Source organism: Triticum urartu, chromosome 2A (assembly GCF_056163025.1).
Source record: "Triticum urartu cultivar PI428250 chromosome 2A, HENAU_Tu73, whole genome shotgun sequence".
Lineage (NCBI taxonomy): Eukaryota > Viridiplantae > Streptophyta > Magnoliopsida > Poales > Poaceae > Triticum > Triticum urartu.
Genome location: NC_141874.1, coordinates 416260054 through 416285331, shown reverse-complemented (window position 1 = coordinate 416285331; position 25278 = coordinate 416260054). Strand labels below are relative to the sequence as shown.

General features: G+C 44.4%; 1 protein-coding gene and 1 long non-coding RNA gene across 4 annotated transcripts; both read right to left on the bottom strand.

Moving 5' to 3' along the window:
- Positions 1-1689: 1689 nt before the first annotated feature.
- LOC125537608 (BTB/POZ and MATH domain-containing protein 3) lies at positions 1690-10283 on the bottom strand. Its single transcript, XM_048700935.2, has 5 exons — positions 10097-10283; positions 9652-10029; positions 8768-9116; positions 8073-8349; positions 1690-2062 (listed from the first exon to the last, which is right to left on the bottom strand). The coding sequence occupies exons 2-5, from the start codon at positions 10017-10019 to the stop codon at positions 1866-1868; spliced, it is 1191 nt and encodes a 396-aa protein (XP_048556892.2). The 5' UTR covers positions 10020-10029; positions 10097-10283; the 3' UTR covers positions 1690-1865.
- A 3789-nt stretch (positions 10284-14072) lies between these two features.
- LOC125537609 (uncharacterized) lies at positions 14073-22424 on the bottom strand. 3 transcript variants are annotated; one of them, XR_015616589.1, is made up of 4 exons: positions 20969-22424; positions 19140-20155; positions 18241-18389; positions 14076-15660 (listed from the first exon to the last, which is right to left on the bottom strand). It is a non-coding gene; the product is annotated as an uncharacterized LOC125537609 (long non-coding RNA). The 3 variants fall into 3 exon arrangements; XR_007296006.2 differs by having other exon boundaries at positions 18241-18346; XR_015616588.1 differs by having other exon boundaries at positions 14073-15660; positions 18241-20155.
- Between the last annotated feature and the right edge of the window lie 2854 nt (positions 22425-25278).

Here is a 25278-nt window from a genome sequence, read left to right as displayed (position 1 = left end):
GTAGCTGTGATGGTCTCTTTTCGGCGGAGTCCGGGAAGAGAACACGGTCTCGTGTTGTGATTGAACGTAAGTAGCTTTAGGATCACTTCTTGATCACTTTTAACTTCTCGACCGTGCTTTGCTTCTCTTCTCGCTCTTTTTTGTGTAAGTTAGCCACCATATATGCTAGTGCTTGCTACAGCTCCACCTCACTACTCCTTCCTACCCCTTTAAGCTTAAATAGTCTTGATCGTGAGGGTATGAGTTTGATGAGTCCTCGTGACTCACAGATGCAGGTGTCGATGATGCCAGTGCAGGGGACGCTACCGAACTCAAGTGGGAGTTCGACGAGGATTCGGGACGTTACTATATGTCTTTTCCGGATGATCAGTAGAGGAGCCTAGTTGGGGCGATCGGGGATCTAGCATTTGGGATTGTCTTTTATTTATGTTGGTTCTGTAGTCGGACCTTGATTGTATTCTGGATGATGTATGCTATATTAATGTATTGTGTGAAGTGGCGATTGTAAGGCAACTCTTTATCCCTTCCTTATTCAGTACATGGGATGTGTAAAGATTGCCCCTCTTGCGACATGGTTACCATACGGTTATGTCTCTAAGTCGTGCCTCGACACGTGGGAGATATAGCCGCATCGTGGGTGTTATATTTATATATTTGCTATGTAATGAAAATCCGTAAACTTTGTCAAAATATATGCTCAAGTTGAACGAAATTTGTCGTGTTTAGCCAAACTTCGCCGAACTTTGCCGAAATTTGTTATATACCTTTATTTTTTGAACGCACCTGAAGGCGGCCCTGGGGCCGGCGGCTAGGGACCAACTCGCCCCCATGCCGATTTTTTACGCCGGCTCATCCTCAAGCGACCCCCCTGGGGGCCAACGACTGGAGATGCTCTAAGGCCAGCCCTCGGGACGAAGCACTCGGCGCCACTGCAAGCCGGCACTTTGGGGATCAACGCATTTTTTGCCACAATCGCACTGAGTTGGATGCACGATGTTGCAGCAATGGCTGCCACAAGAGGGCTGCTGCAGCGGGAACACACAAACCACCAGAGGGAGGAACCATGTGCCGCACAAGCTTTGCTAGGAGGGAGGGAAAGCAAAAGGAAAACATGAGAGGGTCAGGCAGCCAGGAACTGCACTTCTGACGACAATCAGGGCTGTTTTTTGGCCCGCTAGTCAGATGGCACCTATTCAAAAATGATCTTATATTATGGGACGGAGTGAGTATTTTAGAACCATTGGTAGACTAAACAAAACAAAGCGATCAAAAAGAAAACCTCAAGAGGGTTAGGCTTTCATGCACTGACCAGCACAAATACATCAATTTTTAAATAAATTACAAAAAACAACCAAAAGTCCAAACTTATGAAAAGAGCTATACAATCCATGTATACACTTCAACACGATGCACCCATGTCCCCAAATTACATACATCAAACTGAGGAAAACCAACCGGAGGCCCCAAAAAATCCCCAAAGGGAGGAAAATCAATTTGGACATAGTATAGAAACTTACCTTATTAGATTCATTCATTTCGAAAACAACCATCTTGAAAAGCAGTGGAATCCGGCATTACTTATTACTCCCTCCGTAAAGAAATATAAGAGCGTTGAGATCACTACTTTAGTGATCTATAAATGTTCTTATATTTCTTTACGGAGGGAGTACCTAAATACAGCATACAATATGTCAATGAACAGGCAGAGTTGCAACTAATGCCACAGAAAGCCGTCAATGCTGGAGATTATTCACAAGTTGCTCTCACTCAAATCAAAGTTCCTGTCACAGAGCACTTGACATAACTCCAGCCATAGTAAAATTCATGGGAGACAGCAAATAGCTACATTAGTTGACAGCCTCCGCCTAAACCCTCCTGCGGGTGCGCCTGTCACTAGCCTCAACGCTTTCAACGGGATTCACATCTTCGTTGATACAAACTCCCCTTTTCCGGTTAACAGATGAAGGATCATCATCCACTACTGCGACGGTTGCTAACAAATCAGACAGCAAGGATGGGCAAGTCTCCTCCAGGTAATTAAACCCTTCTGTCTCCATCACAGCTGCACAACAAAACCAAACAGCTAAGGTGACAACTCAAGGTAATTAAACCCTTCTTATAACAACAAAACAAATGTTTTAAAAGGACTCTAAATGGTGAAAATTCCGTTGGGCACCAAACAGCAGGGAAGTCCCAACGGTAGCTAAAATTTCCATGAAAAGGCATCTTATATTTGCAAAAGGCAAAGCTAATACCACGAACCCAACATTGGGAGGTTACTGGAACTGAAGGTACTAAGCGAGCATCAGCTGCTCAAAATTAATATGAAGGGCATTTGGCAAATGAATGGGGATAACAGCATTATGCTGCTGAAGGTTTGCATTCTTCTCCTTCACTGAAGGAGGTAATGCTCCCACATTTATCTTGAAATAGGTGAAATACTCCTCTGTCCCATAATATAAGACGTTATTACAACCAGTATATGAGTATATTGGTTGTAATAACATCTTATATCATACTACCTCCATTCCTAAATAATAATAAGTTGGGGCAGTTTAGATTAAACTGCCCCAACGTCTTAGTATTTAGGAATGGAGGTAGTATATTGGTTGTAATAACATCTTATATTTATAGGACAGGGGGAGTACATTATAAGGAGTAGAAGTTGGAAAGGGTCAATTACGACTTGCTTTTTTATTTTCTTTCAGTTTCCTTTTTGAAACCAGCAACAGCTTCCTCTCTGTTGCTAAAGATTACAGTTCCAGAACTAGATAGAAATAACACAATTCTTGTTCAACCCTACAGTTTACAAGAATGTCATCTGATAAAGATTTCATAACTTCCATGCACAAAGACAATATAGTATCATCAAGCCATGATTTTGATAGCAAAAGCATCTGAAATAGTAGCATGTTCATGCTACTGTTTAAGGAAATCATCATCAACAAAGAAAAATGAGGAAGAATAATAGTACATATATTATAGCAGGTAAAGTAGAAAAATAATTATCATCCAGTAAGCATTCAAAGAGGCCAGCCGAACAAACCACTGGGGGATACAGGAAGAGTAAACAGTGGCGACTAACAGAAAGACAAGGATGGAAACTCTTATGTTGGAATTTGAAATGTGGACATCAGCGAGCATTATAAATTTGCTTGAGTGGCAATGGACCGCACCTCAATGACTAAAAACACAGATGCCATGCACATGAGAGCATGTGCCTCATGCACCCACCCACCCACCCACCGAGGCACTGACACATTAAAACCAATAAGCCCGAGAGAAGGGGCGAGCGTTTGGAGCGTCCATGTAGGATTATAACAGTGCTTAGTGACGAAGAAAAAACGCATGCGGGTCTGCTCATTCCTCTGCTTGCTGATTTGGCGTGCTGTCACTTCTCTACTCGTCAATCCGGTGGAGAGATTGGGCTGGTGCGTATGTGGGCCATTTGTTTAGTTGGTCCCATATGTAATAGGCGTTTGATTGCTGCATGAGGATTGGGTTTAAAATAGAAGCCTGGGAGCTAAGAAAAGAGTCTTCTTCTGTACGCACGCAACCCAAACCCTCACACCGCCGCCAACACAACCCGCTGCCGCCGCCACGCTCGCGTTCCTCTTTCCCAACCTTGAGCTACTGCGACGCACCACCACTACATCTCCTTGGCGGCACCGACGGGAAGAGCTTCAGCCACCGCTCATGTCGCCCCTGCGAACCTGCCTCCTCCTTTGGAGCTGTTGCAACTTGTAACTGGACGACCGCGAGCCACCGTCATCCTACACTATACGGCGATGCAATAATGGGAAGATCCCCTCGGTGAGCCCACCCCCTCTCGTTTGGCCTCCTGATTTTTTTGGTTCTCGTGCTCCCTGTTCCTCAGTTTTGTTCTATTATATTCCATGTGAACGTTCTATCTCGTTTTTGGTGCTTGGTCCGTTGAAAATACCAGCTCAAGAAAGCATCCATACATACTTCCACAGGGAAAAGCTTGCACTTAACAAATACTCCCTCCGTCCCAAAATAAGTGTCTCAACTTTGTACTAACTAAAGTTGAGACAGTTATTTTGGGATGGAGGGAGCAGCCTAGCAGAGTGGAGTGCGAGGAAGATCTCCGTACAAGGTATGCAGCTGTTTTATTTTGTTTTCAGCTCATGTGGTGGTTCTTTGATGGGTTCCAACCAATTTGATAGATGGGAGGGCATGGGGACTTCTGCCCGTGCATCTCGAAATGAATTTACAGGTGATCAATCCATGGACATGAAATGTTTGTCAAATTGCTTGCAAGGATGATCAGGATTTTACACCATTTGCTTACTGTCATGATGTTTAAACTGCTGTTGATCTTCTAGAACGTTGTTTGTTATTCTTTTCAGCTATGAAGTAGTCACTTTTTATGTGTTTTCGACATTAGGTGCCTATCACTTTTGATGTGTTGGTATTAGAATGAAACACACTTGCATTTTAAGTTTGCGTCTACACTTTATCAAAGTTAGTGCTTCATGTTAATACATATCAGCTTGGAATGATCTGCCTTCTATAGCCTCTCTAATGCTTATGGTTTTGAAGTATACATCGCTGCACAGTTATTAACGTATGATTCATATAGAACTTAACGAATTGCAGAGTTATACTTCCATAATTCCATAAGATATTGAAGTTAAAAGTTTGGCTTCTATTTAATGAGCAGGTTCTCTTAGAAAAACGACGGCTGAAGGTAATCAACAGCTACAAATTTCTTCTAGCTCCGCAATGCTAGGTTGCGGTTCAACAAGCCTTCAAGGTTTTCGCTACTGCTCCCATCTTCAGTGCTAAGGTGATATCTCAAACTACTAAATTTGAAAATTACGTTCCATTTTCACCAGGATTAGGTTATCTTAATAGCATGAAGTGTTATCATTTGAATAGGAGAACAAATGTCAGTATTGCTACGTCGTACATCGTGATTTCTGTTTTCATCAATCCAGCTGTTATTGTTATCTCTTTGTAGCTTCATATATAAATGAGTGTTGAATGGCCATTTTACAGAGTGAATAAAAAATGGTAGGTCAGTAGAAGCATAACTTGTGAAGGGGAGCCTTGGCACAGCGGTGAAGTTGATGCCTTGTGACCATTAGGTCACGGGTTTGAGTCCTGGAAACAGCCTCTTGCAGAAATGTAGGGAAAGGCTGCATATAATAGACCCAAAGTGGTTGGACCCTTCCCCGGACCCTGCGGGAAAGGCTGCGTACAATAGACCCAAAGTGTTCGGACCCTTCCCCGGACCCTGTGCAAGTGGAGCTACGTGCACCGGGCTGCCGTTTTAGTAGAAGCTTAACTTGTGACCGAGTGCCTTCAGAAGTTCTTTTCATTGTAGTAAATGTTTATGGGCCTGTTTTAGGGTGGTAGAAATATATCGGTGAAAGTAGGGGATATTTTGCGTTGCCTTTAACCCATAGCCTCATACAGAAAATAGTCCCACTGTCACACTGCGACAACTATAAACTCCACATACATGATTTGCATGCTAAAAGTGTTATTACCATATGAAAGCATCATAGATCGACGCTTATATTTGCTGTTTTCTGCTATGGACACTTGAGTGTCTTGCAGCTGCTAGCCATGGCTAATGCGGCATTGCTTTCACCACCATGATATTAAGTGTTACCTTGTGTAGCCTTAGCCTTTTCTTCCTACTGAAATCCTATATATACTCAAGTAGTTGATCCCCACTACTCTATTTATCTCAACGTGCACACATGCCACCTCATCAAGGCCCACCTTAATATGCATGTGAAAGATTTCCCTTATAAATTGATCCCCACTGCTATTTATCTCAACATGCAAACATGCCACTTCATCAAAGGCCCACCATCACAAGCATGGCAAAAAATCCATTATATTATGCTATTTCTATTCAATACTCCCTCTGTAAAGAAATATTTAGTGATCTAAACGCTCTTATGTTTCTTTACAGAGGGAGTAAATATTTTTAATTAATAACTATACAATAACAAACACATTTTTTGACATGTATTTTTAGTTTTAGATCATATGTTATTATTCCAAATATTCATGTTTACTCATGTTCATAGAACCAAATTTCAGTAAAATATGTTTTACCCAATACCAGCAGCAACACGCGGTTAACAACTACTAGTTGAAATATCTTCCAATGCCTTGGTCAATGGGAGCAGGCAGCAGTACCAGATGGTGTGGTGATGGTTATGTTTCAGTTTATTTTTCCACATTTTGAGGCATGTATTGATGGTACATGAGATTGGCTGACCTCCACGTGTGTATTATTATGATTATTAGACATTGCAGATTCATGAAGCTGTTATATCAAGGGTCTCATTTGCTGTTGAATTCTCTGAAGAATTCTATGGAAGGTTTATACATCACTTCCAATTCATATTCACAGTTTAGTCTTTCCCAACACTAAAACTTTTCTGAAATTATTTTAGGCTGCTTTGGTGGCGAGGAGACTGAAAGTAGTATTCCATTTTCACAAAGCAAAGTCAGCACTACATGTTTCTGAGTTGCAACGGGGAGGGACGAGGGGCGAAGTGGGACATATATTGCTTTAGGAAGCAGAACTTCCATGGCTTATCCAGAAGGATTTCCTGCATGAGTTGCTTTTATTTACATATAGCTTGTGTAAACAAATAAGCGGTAAGCCTAAGATCCCACATAGTGAACTTCAGGCCTTGTAATGCTTTTGTGTCACATGTAGCTTCCTCCACGTTAGCTTCCCTTTTTGGATTACTTCTTACCCGCAACTAATGGACCGTCTCACTCAATTATGCTCTACGGGTGACTCATCAGGTGTGCTACTATTTATAATGTATATGAGTTTCTATAATATACTATATGTATGGGTAACCCAATGACCTGATCTGTGTTCATTGGCTCAACAATCTCAGCTACTGACACATCATGATTTTCATGTACTCCCTCCGTTTCTTTTTGCTCCGTGTATTAGATTAGATTTAAGTCAGACTTTGTAAAGATTGACCAAATTTATATTAAAAAATATCAACACCTACAATATCAAATAAATATAATATGAAAATATATTTCATGATGGATCTAATGATATTGATTTTGTAGCGTGAATGTTAATAGTTTTTTGTATAAACTTGGTCAAACTTTGGAGATTTGACTTCAGACAAATCTAATACACGGAGTAAAAAGAAACGGAGGGCTCACATACTGTCAATTGCTGACATCGATATCACCTGCTAACACAAGCTGATGTTCATATATCCATGCCTGACATCTAGTATGGCTGTACACTAACTCATCATGTGCTTAGCTTCACTTCCTTAATGATGCATATGAATGCCCACATGTTACGCCACACACCAAACAAGCCAGCTGAATGGGCACAAGCAAGCATAGCACCGCACATGAACATCTCAAGATGCGGGCGTGTGCGAGCATTTGGCTTAAAGAACTCAAAGCTATGGGTTTTCAGCATTAGTGGTTTGAATTGCAAGATCTCTGAAATTTTCAAAGCAACTGCTACTTAAAGAAAGTGATGTTATACTGATTCATCAATCTTGATACATAACTGCAAGTCCTTGAGAACAATATCAACTCTACAAGAAAATGAAAATAAAAACAAGAAGAGTGTTTTACCAATCCTACTATATTCTCAACAATCTAACGCCCTCATATAGGACTGTTGAGCATTTGCGCTTTTTGCAATCATTCTATAGTATCGTCACCATTTTGCTAGTGAACACACATGCGTATGTTGAAACTTGCAGCAAGAAAAATGTGCCAGGACCCAAAATTTGTGTGGTATTCAAAACTCGTGGAATATTGTAGTTAACATGAACCAAATGGTTATAATGTCACAGATATTATATCACTACTCTAACCGACATTTCCGAATACCCAAAAAAGGCAGCCACTTTATCCTAATAGCAATAGAAGGAAATACTCTTTGTGTTAGCATGTATATCTAGTTATGTACTCGTGACCTTCTAACGAAGTACTATAATACTAGGCGGATACAGATAAACAGAAGACAACACACTGTCTTCTATCAACAGAAGGATGCAAATATATTCAAGAGAATAAAGGCATACCTCCCAGATTTTGTCGAACGGCAGTGAATTTTAGACAGGCAGACTTGAGCTGAGCACAGTGGTGCTGTTCAGCTAGGGCTAAGGTTGTCGCTACTGTTTCAGAAGTGAGTTCATCACATAACTTTGCCTCACATAGGATTCGTAGCCGGTCCAACCCATATCTATCAGCTGCTGCCAACAGATGTTGTGTTACCGCAGTAGATGTCCACATTGAGAAAGATCCAGCTACTTCATGAATACTAGGGAGCTCATCAGAATATATGAAATTGACCATTGCCTACATTGGAAGAGAAGTTGTAATATTATATTACCATAAGGGGGTCTTTCACTAAATAATAATTTTGCAAGGATTTCCTTCTTTTTCTCAAGGTTGGATGTTAGGCAAGCCAGCAAAAGTTTAGTAATCCAAAATAGACCAAGATTGGTTCTAACACAAACAATTGAACTAGATTGTTCATAGACAAGATCAAACATGCTTACTTTACGGGGATTAACTTATTTATTCTGCTGGGAATTAAATTACAAGTGCACACAGCATGTGTGTTAATCAACAGAGAGCAGAGAGAAAACACTCACAAATGAGTAAAAAAGATTCTAAAAATGTAAATTATGACTGAAAACACCTAAAAAGGATGAACTGGGATTCCCTAACAAAAACATACTAAAAATCGGTGCAGTCTGCATGTAACAATTACCTTGAAGACGATAGGTTCAACATCCTCCACAACAACTCTGTCCATGTCAGGTTTACCAATAGGTCCAAAGAATTGGGCTTTGAACACCGGGGAGCGAGCGGCAAGAATCCATTTATGTGCCTGGACTTTCTCATCACCTACTTCAAAAGTTATGTCACAGCCAATGTGGAGTTCGAAGAGCTCCTTGAAGCAACGGCCAATATCCGATGGGGGGACATTAATCTGGATATTCTTTGGTGTTTCGAGACGGTTCTTGACGACACCTACTGTGCAGTTCATTACTAGGCAATCATCCTTTAAAAAATCTGATGCTTCTAACTGGGTCCTTCTGTAGAATCTCTTGTAACCCCTGAAAAGAATCAATCACCTTGAGCTGCCGTTACAAAATGAAAAAGAGTAATGCAGGTACACAGAAAAAGAGAATATGCCAAGGAGGGGAGAGCACATTACAATCAGTAAGGGAGGATGATGAGAAGTAACCGATAAGAAAAAATAAACCTCATTTATTTGAAACGAAATACCATTTGACCATTTCCTACGTAAGAATATGGCAATACGAAACAGAATGCCAGTCTCTGCAAACCATCAATTCTTGGTTTCTTGTTCCAGGAATTATGCAGTATCTAATGACCAATACATTAGTCTCAAGCAATATTTGCTTTGCTGCGATTTAATTTAAGCTGTGGCGTTGAAGATAACATTGTAAGGTATTTTGCCTAACCAATCCGCCTAGAACTAGAGATGTGAAAATCTCAGCAGACAGAAAGTAGCAAACAGTAGTGGCATCCGTTAAATAAATCCAAAGGGTACAAGGCAAATGTAATTGGAAGCAATTTAGGTGGCAAAGAGAGAGAGTAAATGGTAAGGGAGATGTTCTTAGTTACCACATGGATCCTCTGTACTTGAGGGTGTATGGTCCGGCCTGCATGGATCGGTCGAAATGGGAGTGGACCTTGTGGCGGGCGCGGCCGGACTGGTCGAGGAGGGTAAGCTCGAAGAGGGCGCGGACGTCGGTACCCTCGGAGGCGAGGGCGACAAACACGGAGACGTAGCTGGCGTTGTCCTCGTGGTTCTTCCCGTCCGGGTAGAGGTAGACGGCCCAGTCGTAGCCGCCGACGGCGAAGGTGTCACTGGAGAGGTGCCGGCCGGGACCGATGCCCTTGGCGAGGGAGAATCCCTTGACCGTGTACTGGTGCGATCCCCGCACGGTCTCTGTGACCGACCGCGACCACGACGGCCGCGGCACCGCCATAGCACAAACCCTAGGTACGCGGGATTAGGTTAATCTGGGCAGGCGGGCGGGAGGGGGGAGGAGGGGGCGGGCCGTACGGGGGATTATTACGGTTGGTATCGGCGGTGGGCTGCGGCGACCCGGAGGAGAGAGGAGAGGACAGCCGAGCTGCTCCGCGCCACCTGATTCCGGGGAGAAACCCGTCGACGGCGATGACGACGACTCGACGAAGGAATGAGGAAATGAAGGTGCGACGTATAGCTAGACTGGTATATAGCGATACAAGTGGCCAGAATCACCATTTCAACCTTCAGCAATAGCCTGACTTTCCCCTCCTCCTCGCGGGCCGCTCGCGCGGGCGGCTCCGGAGGTCGAATCCCTGTAGCCCAGTGAGCCCCATCTGCTCAAGGTTCCCTCGCCGCTCCGCAGTGGTGGCGGGGCCCGGTTGCGGAAGGTGGCGGGCGGGGTCGGGGCGCCCCGATGGGCTCCATTCGCGCGGGGGCGAGACGTTACCTGGATGTCAGGCTGGACGGAGCGAGCGGGCTTTTCGGCCCGTTCTGGACCGGTCCTGGCTCGTTGATGAAACTAGATAATGCCTCGCGCCTTGCTGCGAGATATGTAGAAGTATTTTTAGATGATTCAACTTGCGAACTTATTGATTCATATTAATGGACTCGAGTTTAGAAAAAAAAAACAGCAGCACAACGCAACGTGAAATGGAATAAGATAATATACATGGCAGAGCAGCCGCCTCGTACCACATTTAAATGTACGCCTGCAAAATTGTTGATAAAATGACATGATATTATATTAATAATTTGTAAATTATATTAACTAAATCTGAAAGGTAATGATAAATTGTACCTGAGTACTCCCTCCAAACATCTAGTGTTTCCAAGCGCTACAGACAATAGCATGCATTTCTTTCATAGGATAATATAATGTAGCTGCAGTTGAGAGGCACCACTTATATGTTGGATGTTAGAATACTACCAATTGAAGTTAAGATTTCTCATATGCATTCATATGATCATAGGTAAAGTGTGGAAAACTTGCCCAATTGAATCAGCAAACATGATCTGCTATATTACGGAGGAAGAGTGAAATAATAACTTCTATCAGAGTATTGCATAATCTAACTGAGAATATACCTACATTGTAGACATAAAACACAGCCAACAAAATCTGCATGTAGTTTCTGTATAGGTTTAAGGTCTGAAAGGAAGGAGGTTGCTGCTTGAACTGTTAACAGAGGACGATAAGTAGACATTCAGGGGCAAATGTGTACAGTTAGCAAATGGAAATATTGACTGTTGAATAACTCAAGAAAAAAACAATGGTTGCCAATCCAAGTAGTCAACTGAACTTACACTACAGGAGATCAGACATTTGACGACGGCACTGTACACTTGGCAATCGGACCTTCAGGGGCACATGTGTTCAGTTGAACTACACACCAAATTCTGCAAAAAAATACAACAACAAATGACTCAGTACGATGACTAAGACGTACATGCATATTATGATTTATGAGAGAGAGAGAGATAGAGAGAGAGTAACAGAGAAAACTCTGTAAATACATAACTAAATGTACAAACCGTGATTTATGAGAGAAGAAAATTCATCGATGAACAAAAGGAGCAGATTTACCATACCTTCGTGGGTGGGGGTTGGGGGGGATCAACCTGGACCCACGCACATAGATCCAAAAGAACACGATAATTAGTACAATAACCAAACAACATGAGTAGATGGATCATGAGGATCACTTATCAGCATTGCCAAAAAATTAGAGGTTGGTACCGAATCCATCGATCTAACCAAATTCGTACAAATGATTCAACATAATAAGAGCACCTTACCTTTGGTAATTCAGATCAAACATGCAATCTGCGGAAAGTCTACCTACCTCACTTCATAACTGAGAGAACTTACGAATCTACAAAAGAAACAACTAATCATATATAGCCGTGATGCTGCAGGCGTGCATGCATAAGAGGTTCCCTACTTACTTGAAACTGAGATTTTCTATAACTGGCCATGCATGGGTGTGGATGTAATGACTTTGACATGGATTTGGGTCAGTCCGTTCCTGCACTGCAACGGCAAACTCGTAATTGTTCCTGAAAATCCCATGAGGAGAGGAGTAGATCAGCGTTTCTCTTGGTACTGTATGAGGCCGGAGAAACTTAGCTTAGCCGGGCTGCCGGAAATGTCAGAGGCTGGAGATGCTACACCTAGGGGAGGATGTTGGGGTTGGGTCGTCGGACACCGGGTGGGGCAACATAGACTCGCAGCGGCGGCGCACGATTGGCGGCGGCGAGTTGATCCTCGCAGCCTCGAACTCCATCCAGTAAGATAGCGAGGAGGAGTTGCGGCAGGGGATTCCCGATCAGGACTACAGAGAGTTTGTCGCCTGGAGGGGCTACTCCTCTTCCTGGCGGAAGCCTAGCGGTGCTAGATTTCCATGGAGGGAGATGGGAAGAGACAAATGATGGGAAGAGGTGTACTGGAGAGAGATGTGAAGAGACGACATAGAGATGGGACTCCACCGTTTCCCATCTGCTGGGTCTTTATTGACAGATGGTGAATATCTCTTCAACTATCTGGGCTGTTACAGAAGATGGAAGAGGGAGCGGACGAAGGAGAAATTAAATCATAGGAAAAATAAAAATAGTATTTGGAATTGCTGATGTAGCTATACTGCTGAGGTGGAGTGAGGTGATTGGTTGCATGTTGATTAGTGATGTGGATAGGCTGCATGTCAAGAGAAATAGGTTAGTGGGGATGAACTATTTAGGTATTACTAGCAAAGGGCCCGTGCGTTGCAACGGGAGAAAAATATATCACATGCCTCTAGCCCAATAGCCCCATGGCCAAAAGCCCCCACAAGTTTACGTCCTCTATTCTCACATTACTCATGACAAACAGGAGCAGAATGGGACGAATGGGCAACGAACGATGGAAAAGGAGAAAAATATTCTCCAATAAAATTTCACAAAATGTTCCGAGAAAAAATGTAATACTAGTTTGTAATTTCACGGAAATGCCACTTCTAGAATGCATAAAAAACATAATCCGGCCAATCATTTTATATTGATATGTTCACACACTTAAGTTGTGCTATTATTGCCTCATGTTTCAATTGGTAAATAAGAAAATTAATGATGTCGGGTGTTGTTTGAGAATGAAAATTGTTCTCTCTCATACCCTTAATCAACTCAAACACTCTGATATGTAAATTCAGGCATATACATTTTGCTTGTACTACAAAAAAAAGTAAAGCTAGAAACCTAGCAAGTACTATTACTTTTCAAGGACCAAAAACTTGAAAGAGGAATAACACAGAAAAAATGAAGAACATCCCTCTAGTGGAAGCACTACGTGCATTTGTGAGTCCAAGCATAGTATCTCCAATAAATTATTCAGAAAATAAACATGCCTAAAAAGTTTAGAGACCTCATGACAGGTGGACTGATGCCCAATATATCTTTAGATAAACAATGAGCATGTTTCCTCAGGTAATTTGATGAACTGAAGCAAATTATCCGCAAGTAATAGAAAAGAAAATTAGTAGATCATCCAAGGATCAAATGGGCAAACAGTAATATAATCTTGAAAAGAAACACCAATTTCAGTAAATTTTACCACAAAAAAATTGCAGTTCTCTGTCACTTCTTTCCTTGTACCTAGAATAATTCCAAAAATACCAATACCACAAATTACAAAAATTCCACAGACCTCATGAAAGGTAACCTGATGTACTTTAGTCCCGGTATAGTGCTTCTACTTAGCCTAATAGGGACTGCGCCATTCAAAAAACTAACAAATCAAATCAATCAAATGCAAGCTTTTTGTTCACTGTAACTATTCCGCAAGACTGTACTAAAACATAAGCTATTTAGAGGATCACAACTATAGTACTGTGCGATATTTAGAAATCAGCATGTGCGTGCAAGTGCAGCTCCATTGCTGTAACACCCTCGATGCGACTATAACTCCCACGTGTCGAGGCACGACTTAGAGATATAATCGCATTGAAGGCGTATGTCGCAAGTTAGGCAATCTTCACAACATCCCATGTAATAAGATAATAAAAAGGGGGATAACATAGTTGGCTTACACTCGCCACGTCAATCAAGTATATTAATAACATTACATCATCCAAACACTCATGGCCTGACTACGGCGCCAAAATAAAAGAGAACCCAACATGCGACACGGTCCCAATCACCCCCAACTGGGCACCACTACTGATCATCGGGAAAGGAAACATAGTATTGTTGAGAATCTTCGTCGAACTCCCACTTGAGCTCATACGCGTCCCCTGAAGCGGAATCATCGGGCCCTGCATCTGGTGTAATACTAATCTGTGAGCCACAGGGACTCAGCAATCTCGCACCCTCGCGATCAAGACTATTTAAGCTTATAGGTATGGCAAGGTAAATATAAGTGGAGCTGCAGCAAGCGACTAGCATATATAGTGGCTAACTTATTCGTAAAAGAGAGCGAGAAGAGGAGGCAAGGCGCGAACGAGAAACTAGAGAGCAACCTGCGCAAACATTACTCCAACACCGTGTCCACTTTCCGGACTCCGCCGAGAAGGGGCCATCACGGTAACACACTCAGTTGATTCATTTTAATTTAATTAAGGTTCAAGTTATCTACAACCGGACATTAACAAATTCACATCTGCCCATAACCGCGGGCACGGCTTTCGAAAGTTCAATCCCTGCAGGGGAGTCCCAACTTAGCCCATGAAAAGCTCTCACGGTCAACGAAGGAATAGACCTCCTCCCAAGACGTTCCGATCAGACTCGGTATCTCGGTAATTCAAGACAACTCCGACAATGGTAAAACAAGTCGAGCAACACCGCCCGCTGTGCCGACAAATCCCGATAGGAGTTGCACATATCTCGTTCTCAGGGCACACCGGATAAGCTAAGCGTACGGGAGCCAACGTAACCCAAGTTGCCAAGGGACGGCCCCGCACGGTGCTCTAGGTTGGACCAACACTCAGAGGAGCACTGGCCCGGGGGGGTTAAAATAAGATGACCCTTGAGTCCGCGAAACCCAAGGGAAAAGGCTAGGTGGAAAATGGTAAAACCAAGGTTGGGCATTGCTGGAGAAGTTTTATTCAAGGCGGACTGTCAAGGGGTTCCCATTATAAGCCAACCGCGTAAGGAACGCAAAATCCGACAACATAACACCGATATGACGGAAACTAGGGCGGCAAGAGTGGAACAAAACACTAGGCGAGAGGCCGAGCCTTCCACCCTTTACCAAGTATATAGATGCATTAAGATAACATGGCAAAATAATGATATCCCAACAAGTAAATAAATGTCCAACAAGGAACGGCCTCCAATCTTCACCTGCAACTAGCAACGCTATAAGAGGGGCTGAGCAAAGCGGTAACATAGCCAATCAACGGTTTGCTAGGACAATGGTGGGTTAGAGGTTTGACATGGCAATTTGGGAGGCTTGCAAGCAAGTGGTAGGCATCGTAGCAATGACATAGCAAAAGAGCGAGCAAACTAGCATAGCAAAGATAGTAGTGATTTCGAGGGGATGATCATCTTGCCTGCACAGTTGTCAGAGTTGACTGGATCCTCAAAAGCAAACTCAACGGGTTCCTCATTAGCGAATTCGTCTCCTGGCTCTACCCAAACAAGACAAACAAGCAACAAGGATACAATCAACCACGTGCAAACTCAAACAACACGATGCAAAGATGATATGCTATGCGGGATGCGATGCGGGATGCAAAATGCAAGATATGACAGGAAATGCATGAACCTGGCCCCAACTTGGAATTCTAAGGGTGCAACTGGAAAGATGAGATGAAATCACTTGAAAACGATATAAAGAACGCTGGAATCGGAGTTACGGTTTGGAAATGGCAAGCGATTCAAAAACGACACCGGTCTGCGATTTACAGCAAGTAGGCATCTAAATGCAATGAAATGAACATGCTACAGCACCCAAACATTGCATCAAAATACATGGCAGGGAGGCATTCAAGATGCTTAACAAAAGTCTAGCACTGAGCTGCGGCCAATTCATCCATTAGGAGGTCCAAACAAGCATGGCAAAAACGCAAATGGTAAAACAGATCTCAGATTTAGTGAAATTAACACTTGTCTGGAATTTCAGATCATATAGCCCTCTTCGGAGCAACAAAACAACAAGCTACAGGACCTGAACATGACAAAGAAAGACATGTCATGGAGCTACTCAACAAGCTTAACAAAAGTACCTTAGTGACCTTGAGCCAAAAGGGATCACAAAATATACTAACAAGCACACGAACATAGCAAAAACATAATCAGTTTTCAGACTTAGTGAAAACTGGGTCATGCTGAAACATAACTCATGAAGGCATGTTTACGAGCTCGATGCACTCACTATAGAGCAAGTCATGGCAAGACAAGCATGCATCCCTTAAGAAGACACAAAATGCAAGCTAGACATCGCAAGAACAATGGCATTGCATGCACGGATCAACTACAATAACATCGGCAAAATCGCAAACAAGTTGACGATCTGCCCAGATTCGCAACGAAGCAAAAGTAGAGCTCGATTGACTCAAGATAGGGTGCTCCGTAATTGCAAACAAAGACATGGATGGATAGAGCACTACAATATTAACAAAACTCCCTTACTGATCATCCTCAAAAGAGGCACGGATCACTAGGAAACAACAAGAACATATGGCATCATGAACTAAACAATCCCAGGACTTAGTGAAATCACTAAGTCCCTGAAAACAGAATTAGCAAGTGCACCACTTTGCAAGCTTGCACAAGTCACCACACACATCCTAAAAATACATGGGTTGCACCTCTGGAAAGATGACAAAACCCTTAACAAAACATATGAAGAACTCACGGTCATAGCATGCACACAATAATCATGGCAAAAATGACAAAAATGCTAAACGGAGTAGCAGATCTGACAATTAACTCAAGTAGCCCTCTTCTAACAGTATTTCGGGCATCAAGATGAGCTCAAATGAAAATGATGCAATGGAACAAAATGATGTACTCTCTGAGATGAACATTTTGATATGCTATATGCCCAAATCGGAGCTACGGATGCAAAGTTACGGAGCCGCGAACATGAGCATATGGACTGAAAATTTAGGGACTTGGAGAAAATTAGGTCAACCCTGAAAACAGATCTGGATCGGGGCGGCGCGCGAACCGAGGTGGCCGGGCTCTCGCCGGAGCTTCTCGCCGGAGGAGGAGGGAGGACCGGCCGGGGCTTGCCGGAGATGGGGAGGAGCGGGGCCGGCGCGGCGCGGGCGCGACGCTCCTCGGCGGCGGGCTCCCGCGGCAGGGCGGCGAGGCACGGCGGGCGGGGCGGCAGCGGCCGGCGCGCGCGGCGGGCGAGGCGAAGGGCGGCGGCGGTGGCGGCTGGCGTGGCGGCGCTGGAGCCGAGGAGGGAGGCGGCGCGGCGCGGCGCGGGGTCTCCGGGCGCGGGCGGCGAGGCGGCTTCGGGCCGGGGAGGGCCCGCGGCGGGCTTGCGGGCCTCGGGCGGCGGCGGTTCGCCGGGGTGCCACGTGGCACGTGCTGAGAGGGCGGCGGGGGCGGCGGACGTTGTCCGGCCCGCTCCGAACACGTCCGGCGGCGGCAGATCTGGGATTTTTAGGGTTAGGGGGAGAGGATCCGCGAATTTCGGAGGGGGGTGTATATATAGGCATAGAGGGAGCTAGGAGAGTCCAAATGATGTGCGGTTTTCGGCCACGCGATCGTGATCGAACGCTCTAGGACATGGAGCAGAGTTTGGTGGGTTTTGGGTCAAATTGGAGGGGTGTTGGTCTGCAACACACACGAGGCCTTTTCGGTCCCTCGGTTAACCGTTGGAGTACCAAACGAAGTCCAAATGGTACGAAACTTGACAGGCGGTCTACCGGTAGTAAATCAAGGCCGCTTGGCAAGTCTCGGTCCAATCCGGAAATGTTTAATCCCCACACACGAAAGAGAGCTAGAAATGACCACCGGAGGAGAACGAAGCGCTGGAATGCAAAACGGACAACGGGGAAAAAGCTCGAATGCATGAGACGAACACGTATGCAAATGCAATGCACATGATGACAAGATATGAGATGCATGACAACGACAACAACACACGGAGACAAAGACCCGAACCCGAGAAAATAAAATAACTTAACGCCGGAAACAGCAAGAGTTGGAGTACAAATTGAGAAAGTTACATCCGGGGTGTTACAATTGCATACCAGTTTCATGATGGCAATTAAATCTGAAATCCAAAAGCTTAAGTAACCTCAAAGTTGAAATATCGCATCCTTGCAGCTATGTTTCCACTGACAAATTGACTTCTTGCTAATGGAGCAACCCAACGATTAGTCGTAACATAATAAAAATACTGCAGTGGTACATTCTTGTTAGTAAGAAACATAATTTTAGTGCTAGAGATAAATTATTTGTTTCACCGTGCTAGAGATTAATTCTTTGTTCCACCGAAATGACATAATTTTTATGTTCGGGAAACTTGATGTTTTGGCAAGATCCTTGTGCAAGTGAACCGATTCACCGATAAGACATTGATATTCTAAGTGAATAAGTAAAGCATATATAACCACAAAAATGGTACCGGATAAAAGAAACTGACAATGCAATGAAGATAATAACAAAGAAAGGAACTCCAAACATAATCAACCAGCAAAAAACATTTAAAATAAATTTTGCAAGAAAACATGCCCGTGCATTACAACGGGGTATAAATATTCTAGTGATGATAAATCATTCTATGTAGAAGTTCTTAGAGTGATATAAGTTCAGATCCAAACAAAGTTACTACTGTACTTTGCATAATAAATCAGCTAAAAAAGATTCCAAGGTGTAGTACAGAATCATGGTTTGCCACAAATAAAGGCTAAGTTGAACTACTATAAAATATAGGAGGTTGCCCAGAGAATAGTCAGGAACTCCTAAGTGCTCCTACCAAAGTGCAGATTGACGATGCAAACCACAATTAATAATGTGCATGAGCAATTAAACAATGGGCCACCTACAATTCAGATTAGCACAGAAGAGAACTGCTAAACTATGAGCTCCCCTAAAAACAACCCATAAACAGAAATATCAAGGGGCCATATTTATTGTGTTTTTTTACCTTGTGCAGACTTAGCCTTGTCATACTGGCTTCACGCAGATGAATCAGTCTGCCTTACACTCAACCAATGTAGTTGCACTTGCACATCTGCCGGACTGGTACACGGTAACATGACAATCTGAGTCGTTCAGATTCAGCTCGTCTGGGTAGAGATGTACTACTTGTTGTCTTCTCTTGGAGGCTGGCTTGATTTGGAGATCTCCTCACATTGCAGAAGAATCACTTCTGATTCCCTCCACCAGAAGAACTCAAGAACAAAAGCTCTCAAACATAGTATGCGAAAGAATTTCCAGAAACCAAATCGACCACACGACGAGCTAACAACCTTCTCCTGTTCAGAATTCCAATAATACAAAAATAGATCTGGATATAAATTAAGACTGTATCTTATTCTCTTAAAACTGAGGATTTGCAAGCATTTAAGACCTTCTGCTCTCTGTACCACATTTTAAAGATATACTCATATACATAACCTTGAGAAAAAAATGTTCATCGCATTGTTCCCTTCTAGATGTTAGATAGATACTACAACCTAACAAATATTCATGGATCAATTGCAGTAGTTGATGTCTACTATCATTTGTTTGAGTTAATCAATGAATTATAGGTATCGATAGGACTTCACCTCATTCCACTTCTATTGCCCTTGTTCCAATGTTGATTTGACATCAGCCTCTCTAGTAGACGGAGAATCCATGTCAATAACAGCCTCTCAAGTCTCAAAGTACATACTCATAAAATCCTCCTCAAGTAATTTTATTGTTTCCATAAGCAATCATGAACCTAGTGTACCAACATGAACAGTCAATACATATTAGTAGTGTACACAGAAATACATATCACATACTCCTGCCATCTCTCGCACACATGATGATCACATACTGTTGCTTCTGATCACAGATAGTCCTCTCCCTCAAACAAATACATCTATACGAATTGGGCTGCATATAATTAGGAGAGCGTTATGGACCTCAAGGTGGGTGCAGAAATTTATCAGCTCAATCTACCTCCCATCACTGAAAAGACAGAAGAAAAAATTGCTTAGTTCTGAATTTCATCGAGCATCTAATAAATAATTTAAATAGTGATGACACATTGAGCTGGAATCAGTTGAAACAGAGGTAGTACATCATAGTCAGTTAGGTAGTGCAGTCACTACCCACTAAAAAAAGTAATGACATATCCTACAGGAAAACAACAATCAGAAAATGATTATAAAAAAACAAATATGTTCCCCATAGTCCGCTGCCTATCGCTTAGAGCATACACACACTGTGACATGTCTGATGAACATCACTGGACAGAACCTAAAACTGGAGTAACATGGAGCAACTTCAGAAAAATGAGCTAATGACGATGTATATGCCTACTTTCTGGTTCTAAAATTTCATGGTTCAGTTTACTGTTATTCTGCCCTACTTCAATCAAATAATCATGCAAACAAAGTATTCATATACATGCCAAGAATAATGCTAATTTTGGTGCTAACAGTAGGGGTGCTCAGGTGTATAACGTCAAGGAACACACTAACAGGTTGTTTTTCCTGGAACTTTGTTCCTTCTGTGAAATCTGAATATAAATGCAACTGGAACATAACTATCACTCAAACTTTTGACTATGTGTAGGCCCAAACTTGGTCGGATTAGCATGGTTTAGTTTAGAATAGAGGAACACCACAACAGATGTAAACTCCAAGGTGTAAGTCAGTACTGAATCTTCAGATATGTGTCTTGTTCAGACAACAAACAATCATGAACAAATCTCTAAAAAATATTCAGAGATGCAAACATGCTAGCCTCAGGTGTAGTAACTTTCATGGGGAGAAATACCTTTGTGTAGCCGCCTCAGGCGATGGAGGGCTCGATGGGTGTTCTTCTTCCGCCGGCGAACTCGGCATAGTACGGCTGGACGGATGATTTTCCTCCGCCAGCGACATTGGATGTTCCTCTGTAAGTTGCAATGTGATGGGATTTGATGGAGATTCTGGTCGAGGGACGTGGCCTGATGGACGTTCCGGTCGAGGATCCCTCCTTATGACAGCCAAGTCCAATCCGGGTCGGGTACTACATGCTTTTGCCTTGGAGAAGAACAGAGACTCGAATTTGATTACATTGGAAATTGACTTATGTTGGAGAAGGACACGGTCTCCAATTCCATCCAAATCACGACACTGCACTGAAGATTCAGAGAACTGAAGCTGGCCTCGCTGTTGTGTTCGGGCGTCCATCCAAATCACGACACTGCACCGAAAATTCAGATAACTGAAGCTCGCTGTTGTGGACACTGAACCGAAAATTCAGATAACTAAAGCTCGCTGTTGTGTTTGTGTATCTATGTGATGGGGGGCCGTCAGGCAGGGATGTGTGCGGAGCGCCGGTGCTGGCCAGGCCAGCGGCGTGCTATGTCGTAGCTTCGCCGGTGCCAGCGGTAGCGAGTCCATCTTCTCCTCGGCGCGGCGCCTAGCCGCACCAGCTCCACGCCAATCACCTCGGTCGTCCACTCCTCGCGCACCACCGACTGCACCAACTGCGGCAGGTGCAGCGTGCCGCCGTCGCCATCCTGCAGCGACGCGTGCGTCGAGGACTTGCCGTTGAGCAGATCCAGCAAGAGCACGCCCAGAGAGTGTCGCCGCGCGTCCACCACCTCCGGGGCGCGGTAGCCGTCGACGCCCGCAGCACGTCCTCAAACCACGGCGGCCGCCCCTGCCATTCGAGGCGCGTGCTGCTGCTCTGCTGGAGCAGCACCCCGAAGAGCGGGACCTTGAGGTCGCCAAGGAGAACGGAGAAGCTCTTGCCGCCTGCCTGGCCTGCCGTCGGGAGGACGACGACGAGAGGAACGCACGTTCGTCCGCGCTTGGGCCACGGCAGCTGATTCGGCCCAGCCGCCCGCGAAGCCGTCGTCCATCTGGAACCGCATCAACCCGCCTGCCTTGGAGCTCGCCGCCTCCGACCACCTCTCCATCGTCCTTCGCCTCGATCGTCCGTCCCATCTCCGGATGGCGCGCCGGAGAAGCTGGGCCGTAGATGCTTCATCAGGCTGCTGGCCACCTTCGCTGCCGCAGCGACATCCTCCTCATCCTGATTCTCTCCTTCCTCGTCGGCACGGCCTTGGGGTCTGCGCTGGTCGGTGACAGGTGCGCCGCCGGCTCGTAGTCCCCGTGCGGCGCCGGATGCGCTGTGCCTCCAGCTCCCCACTCGCCGGGGCCCCTGCTCCGCCACCTCGTCCGCCCCGTTCGCCGCGGCCGCCTCCAACTGCCGGTCTGAATACCAAGAAACAGAGGATACGCGAAAGGGATTTTTTTTACCGAATCGTTTTCCCCAGAGCCACTTACGTAGGGAGTGCGGGTTCAATTTTCGAAAAAGTGAAGGGTCTTTTTGCAAAAGCATGCGACGGACGACCAGAAGCAATCGCTGATTTATTATTAGGAAGAGATAGATTGGCCGGTCCGGTTACTAAATTTCAGCCCGAAATTTATTCGGTCCGGTCCGGTCCGGTCTTTAACCGGTCCAACCGAGCGGACCGAAGATGCAGATCTTTCCTCGACATCGCAGACGCCGGCGACGCCCTGGCCATGCCCGCTCCGTCGTTGTTCATCGAAATCAATCGTAATTCAGTCAATTGAAGAGATAGGGGCAAGAGGTAGAAGACTCAGGTCACGCTCTCAAGTTTGTTTCCTATTATTCAGTCGAATAGAAAAGAGAAAGGACAAGAGAAGCGGGATTAGATCCGATAATCACGGCATCATCTCACGACTAACTCCACGCTGTCGTTTCCTTTTACTCCACACTGTTGTTTCCTTTTATTTAATCGAACAGAAAACAGAAGGAAGCTCCTATTCCTGCGCAAGAGGCTTACCAAATCTATATGTGCAATCGTTGTTCAGTTTCGTCAGAATCTTCAGGTTCGTTAGTATTTTCAGAAACTTCATTATATTTAGCAGCGGCAGACCCTGATGAAGAATCCCATAACAACGCTGGTTGCACGCGGTGGTGATCGTGCCTACCTGGCACGCATACAGAAACTCGCGGGCCGTTTTTTCTTTCCTTCTTTTCGTCGAGCAGACAACAAAAATAACTACAGAAATGAGGTTTGATCTGTCAATTACAGCGTCATCCCACGACTAACCCCACGTAAAACTTATCCTTTAATCACGGGAAGACCCGTATGCACAAAATCACTGGCTCATGCACGCGTTAAATTGCTTGCATGTAGCGGAAAACCTGAACAAAGCGCGCGCATGTAAACAATGCGCCCCGGCCGGCCGGTGCCACCGCGTCCCCTTGCTGCCATGTGTGAACTGTCGTAGTTCTCGCCCGTGTCCAGGAGCTCGCAGGAGTCGTCTCTCGCGCCTGCATGGTCACGACCTCGCCGTCGCCGCCGGTCCTCTCGGTCTGGCCCGAGCTTTATCTCCGTCGGTCCGGTCCAGAAAAAGAGGACCGCGGCGTTGCTCGGTCCAGTCCGCCGGCGGCCGGTCCAAATGGCGGCTCGGTCAGGGACCGGCCCGGCCCAGCCCGTGTCCACCCTGACCTAGATGGTGCATCACTGAGTTTGGTGAATTGTATGTAACGGTTAGATTTTGTGTGGAGGTTATATATACCCCTCCATCCAACCTCTATTCATAGAGAGAGTAATCAGAACGCGCCTACACTTCTATCATACATTTTTTGAGAGAGAACCACCTACTCATGTGTTGAGACCAAGATATTCCATTCCAACCACAAGAATCTTGATCTCTAGCCCTCCCAAGTTCCTTTCCACTCAAATCATCTTTCCACCAAATCCAAATCTATGAGAGAGAGTTGAGTGTTGGGGAGACTATCATTTGAAGCACAAGAGAAGGAGTTCATCATCAACACACCATCTATTACCTTTTGGAGAGTGGTGTCTCCTAGATTGGTTAGGTGTCACTTGGGAGCCTCCGTCAAGATTGTGGAGTTGTACCAAGGAGTTTGTAAGGGCAAGGAGATCGCCTACTTTGTGAAGATCTACCCAAGTGAAGCAAGTCCTTCGTGGGCGATGGCCGTGGTGGGATAGACAAGGTTGCTTCTTCGTGGACCCTTCGTTGGTGGAGCCCTCCGTGGACTCGCGCAACCGTTACCCTTCGTGGGTTCAAGTCTCCATCAACATGGATGTACGATAGCATGACCTACCGGAACCACGCCAAAAATCTCGGTGTCTCCAATTGCGTTTGCACACTCCAATCCCATCCCTTTACTTTCTTGCAAATTGCATGCTTTACTTTCCGCTGCTCATATACTCTTGCCATGCTTACTTGAAATGTATTGTGAATGTTTAAACTTATCCTAAAACTCCACCTTAACTTAAAGAAATCAAAAACTGCTACTTTCCTTTGTTGAGGGTCTAATCACCCTCTAGACACTTCTTCTCAATCCTATAATTGATATAAGAGCTTTGGTCTTCATTACTTTGGTTTAATCACCATTGGAGGAAGATGGATAAGTCTACTTTGGGGATTCTTAGACGTAGAGTACCTATACTTGATGGAGAGTTCTTTCATGAGTGGAAAATTGAGATGCTTGAGATTTTCAATGAATATCACTTGAACAAGTACATTACTATTCCTTGTGCGCGCCTTGTTGACCCCTTGCATCCTACCTTGATGAGTCTATTGACATGATCCGTAATCTTAGAACTGTCAATTTAATCACTAGAGGATTACCTAGAAACTTGATTGCTAGCTTGACTGCTCTTGATTATGCTTACACCATATGGAGATTTCTTGAGGAACGATTTCCAAATTACTCCGCAAAACTTAGATGAGATTCTTCACAAGTCTATTGCTTTGAGTAAGATGAATTCCAATGATCCTAAGTTTTGTGATTGTTTATTCGAGCTTACTAACCTCATGCGTGCCAAAGGGGATGTTGGAATCATTAGCAACATCATCTCCGAAGTCATTAGAATTCATAAAGATGAACATTGTGATGATCACTTATCTAATGAATCACTCTCTCTAAGAATTGATCAATTACAAGACAATGTTGAACATGGATACTATGATGAGGATGATGATAGTGACTTTGATCTCGATGAGTCTATGAGACACTTTGGTCTTATGGCTAATCTTCGCGGCTACATGGCTGGAGGAAAGGAATGGGTTCTTGATAGTGGATGTACC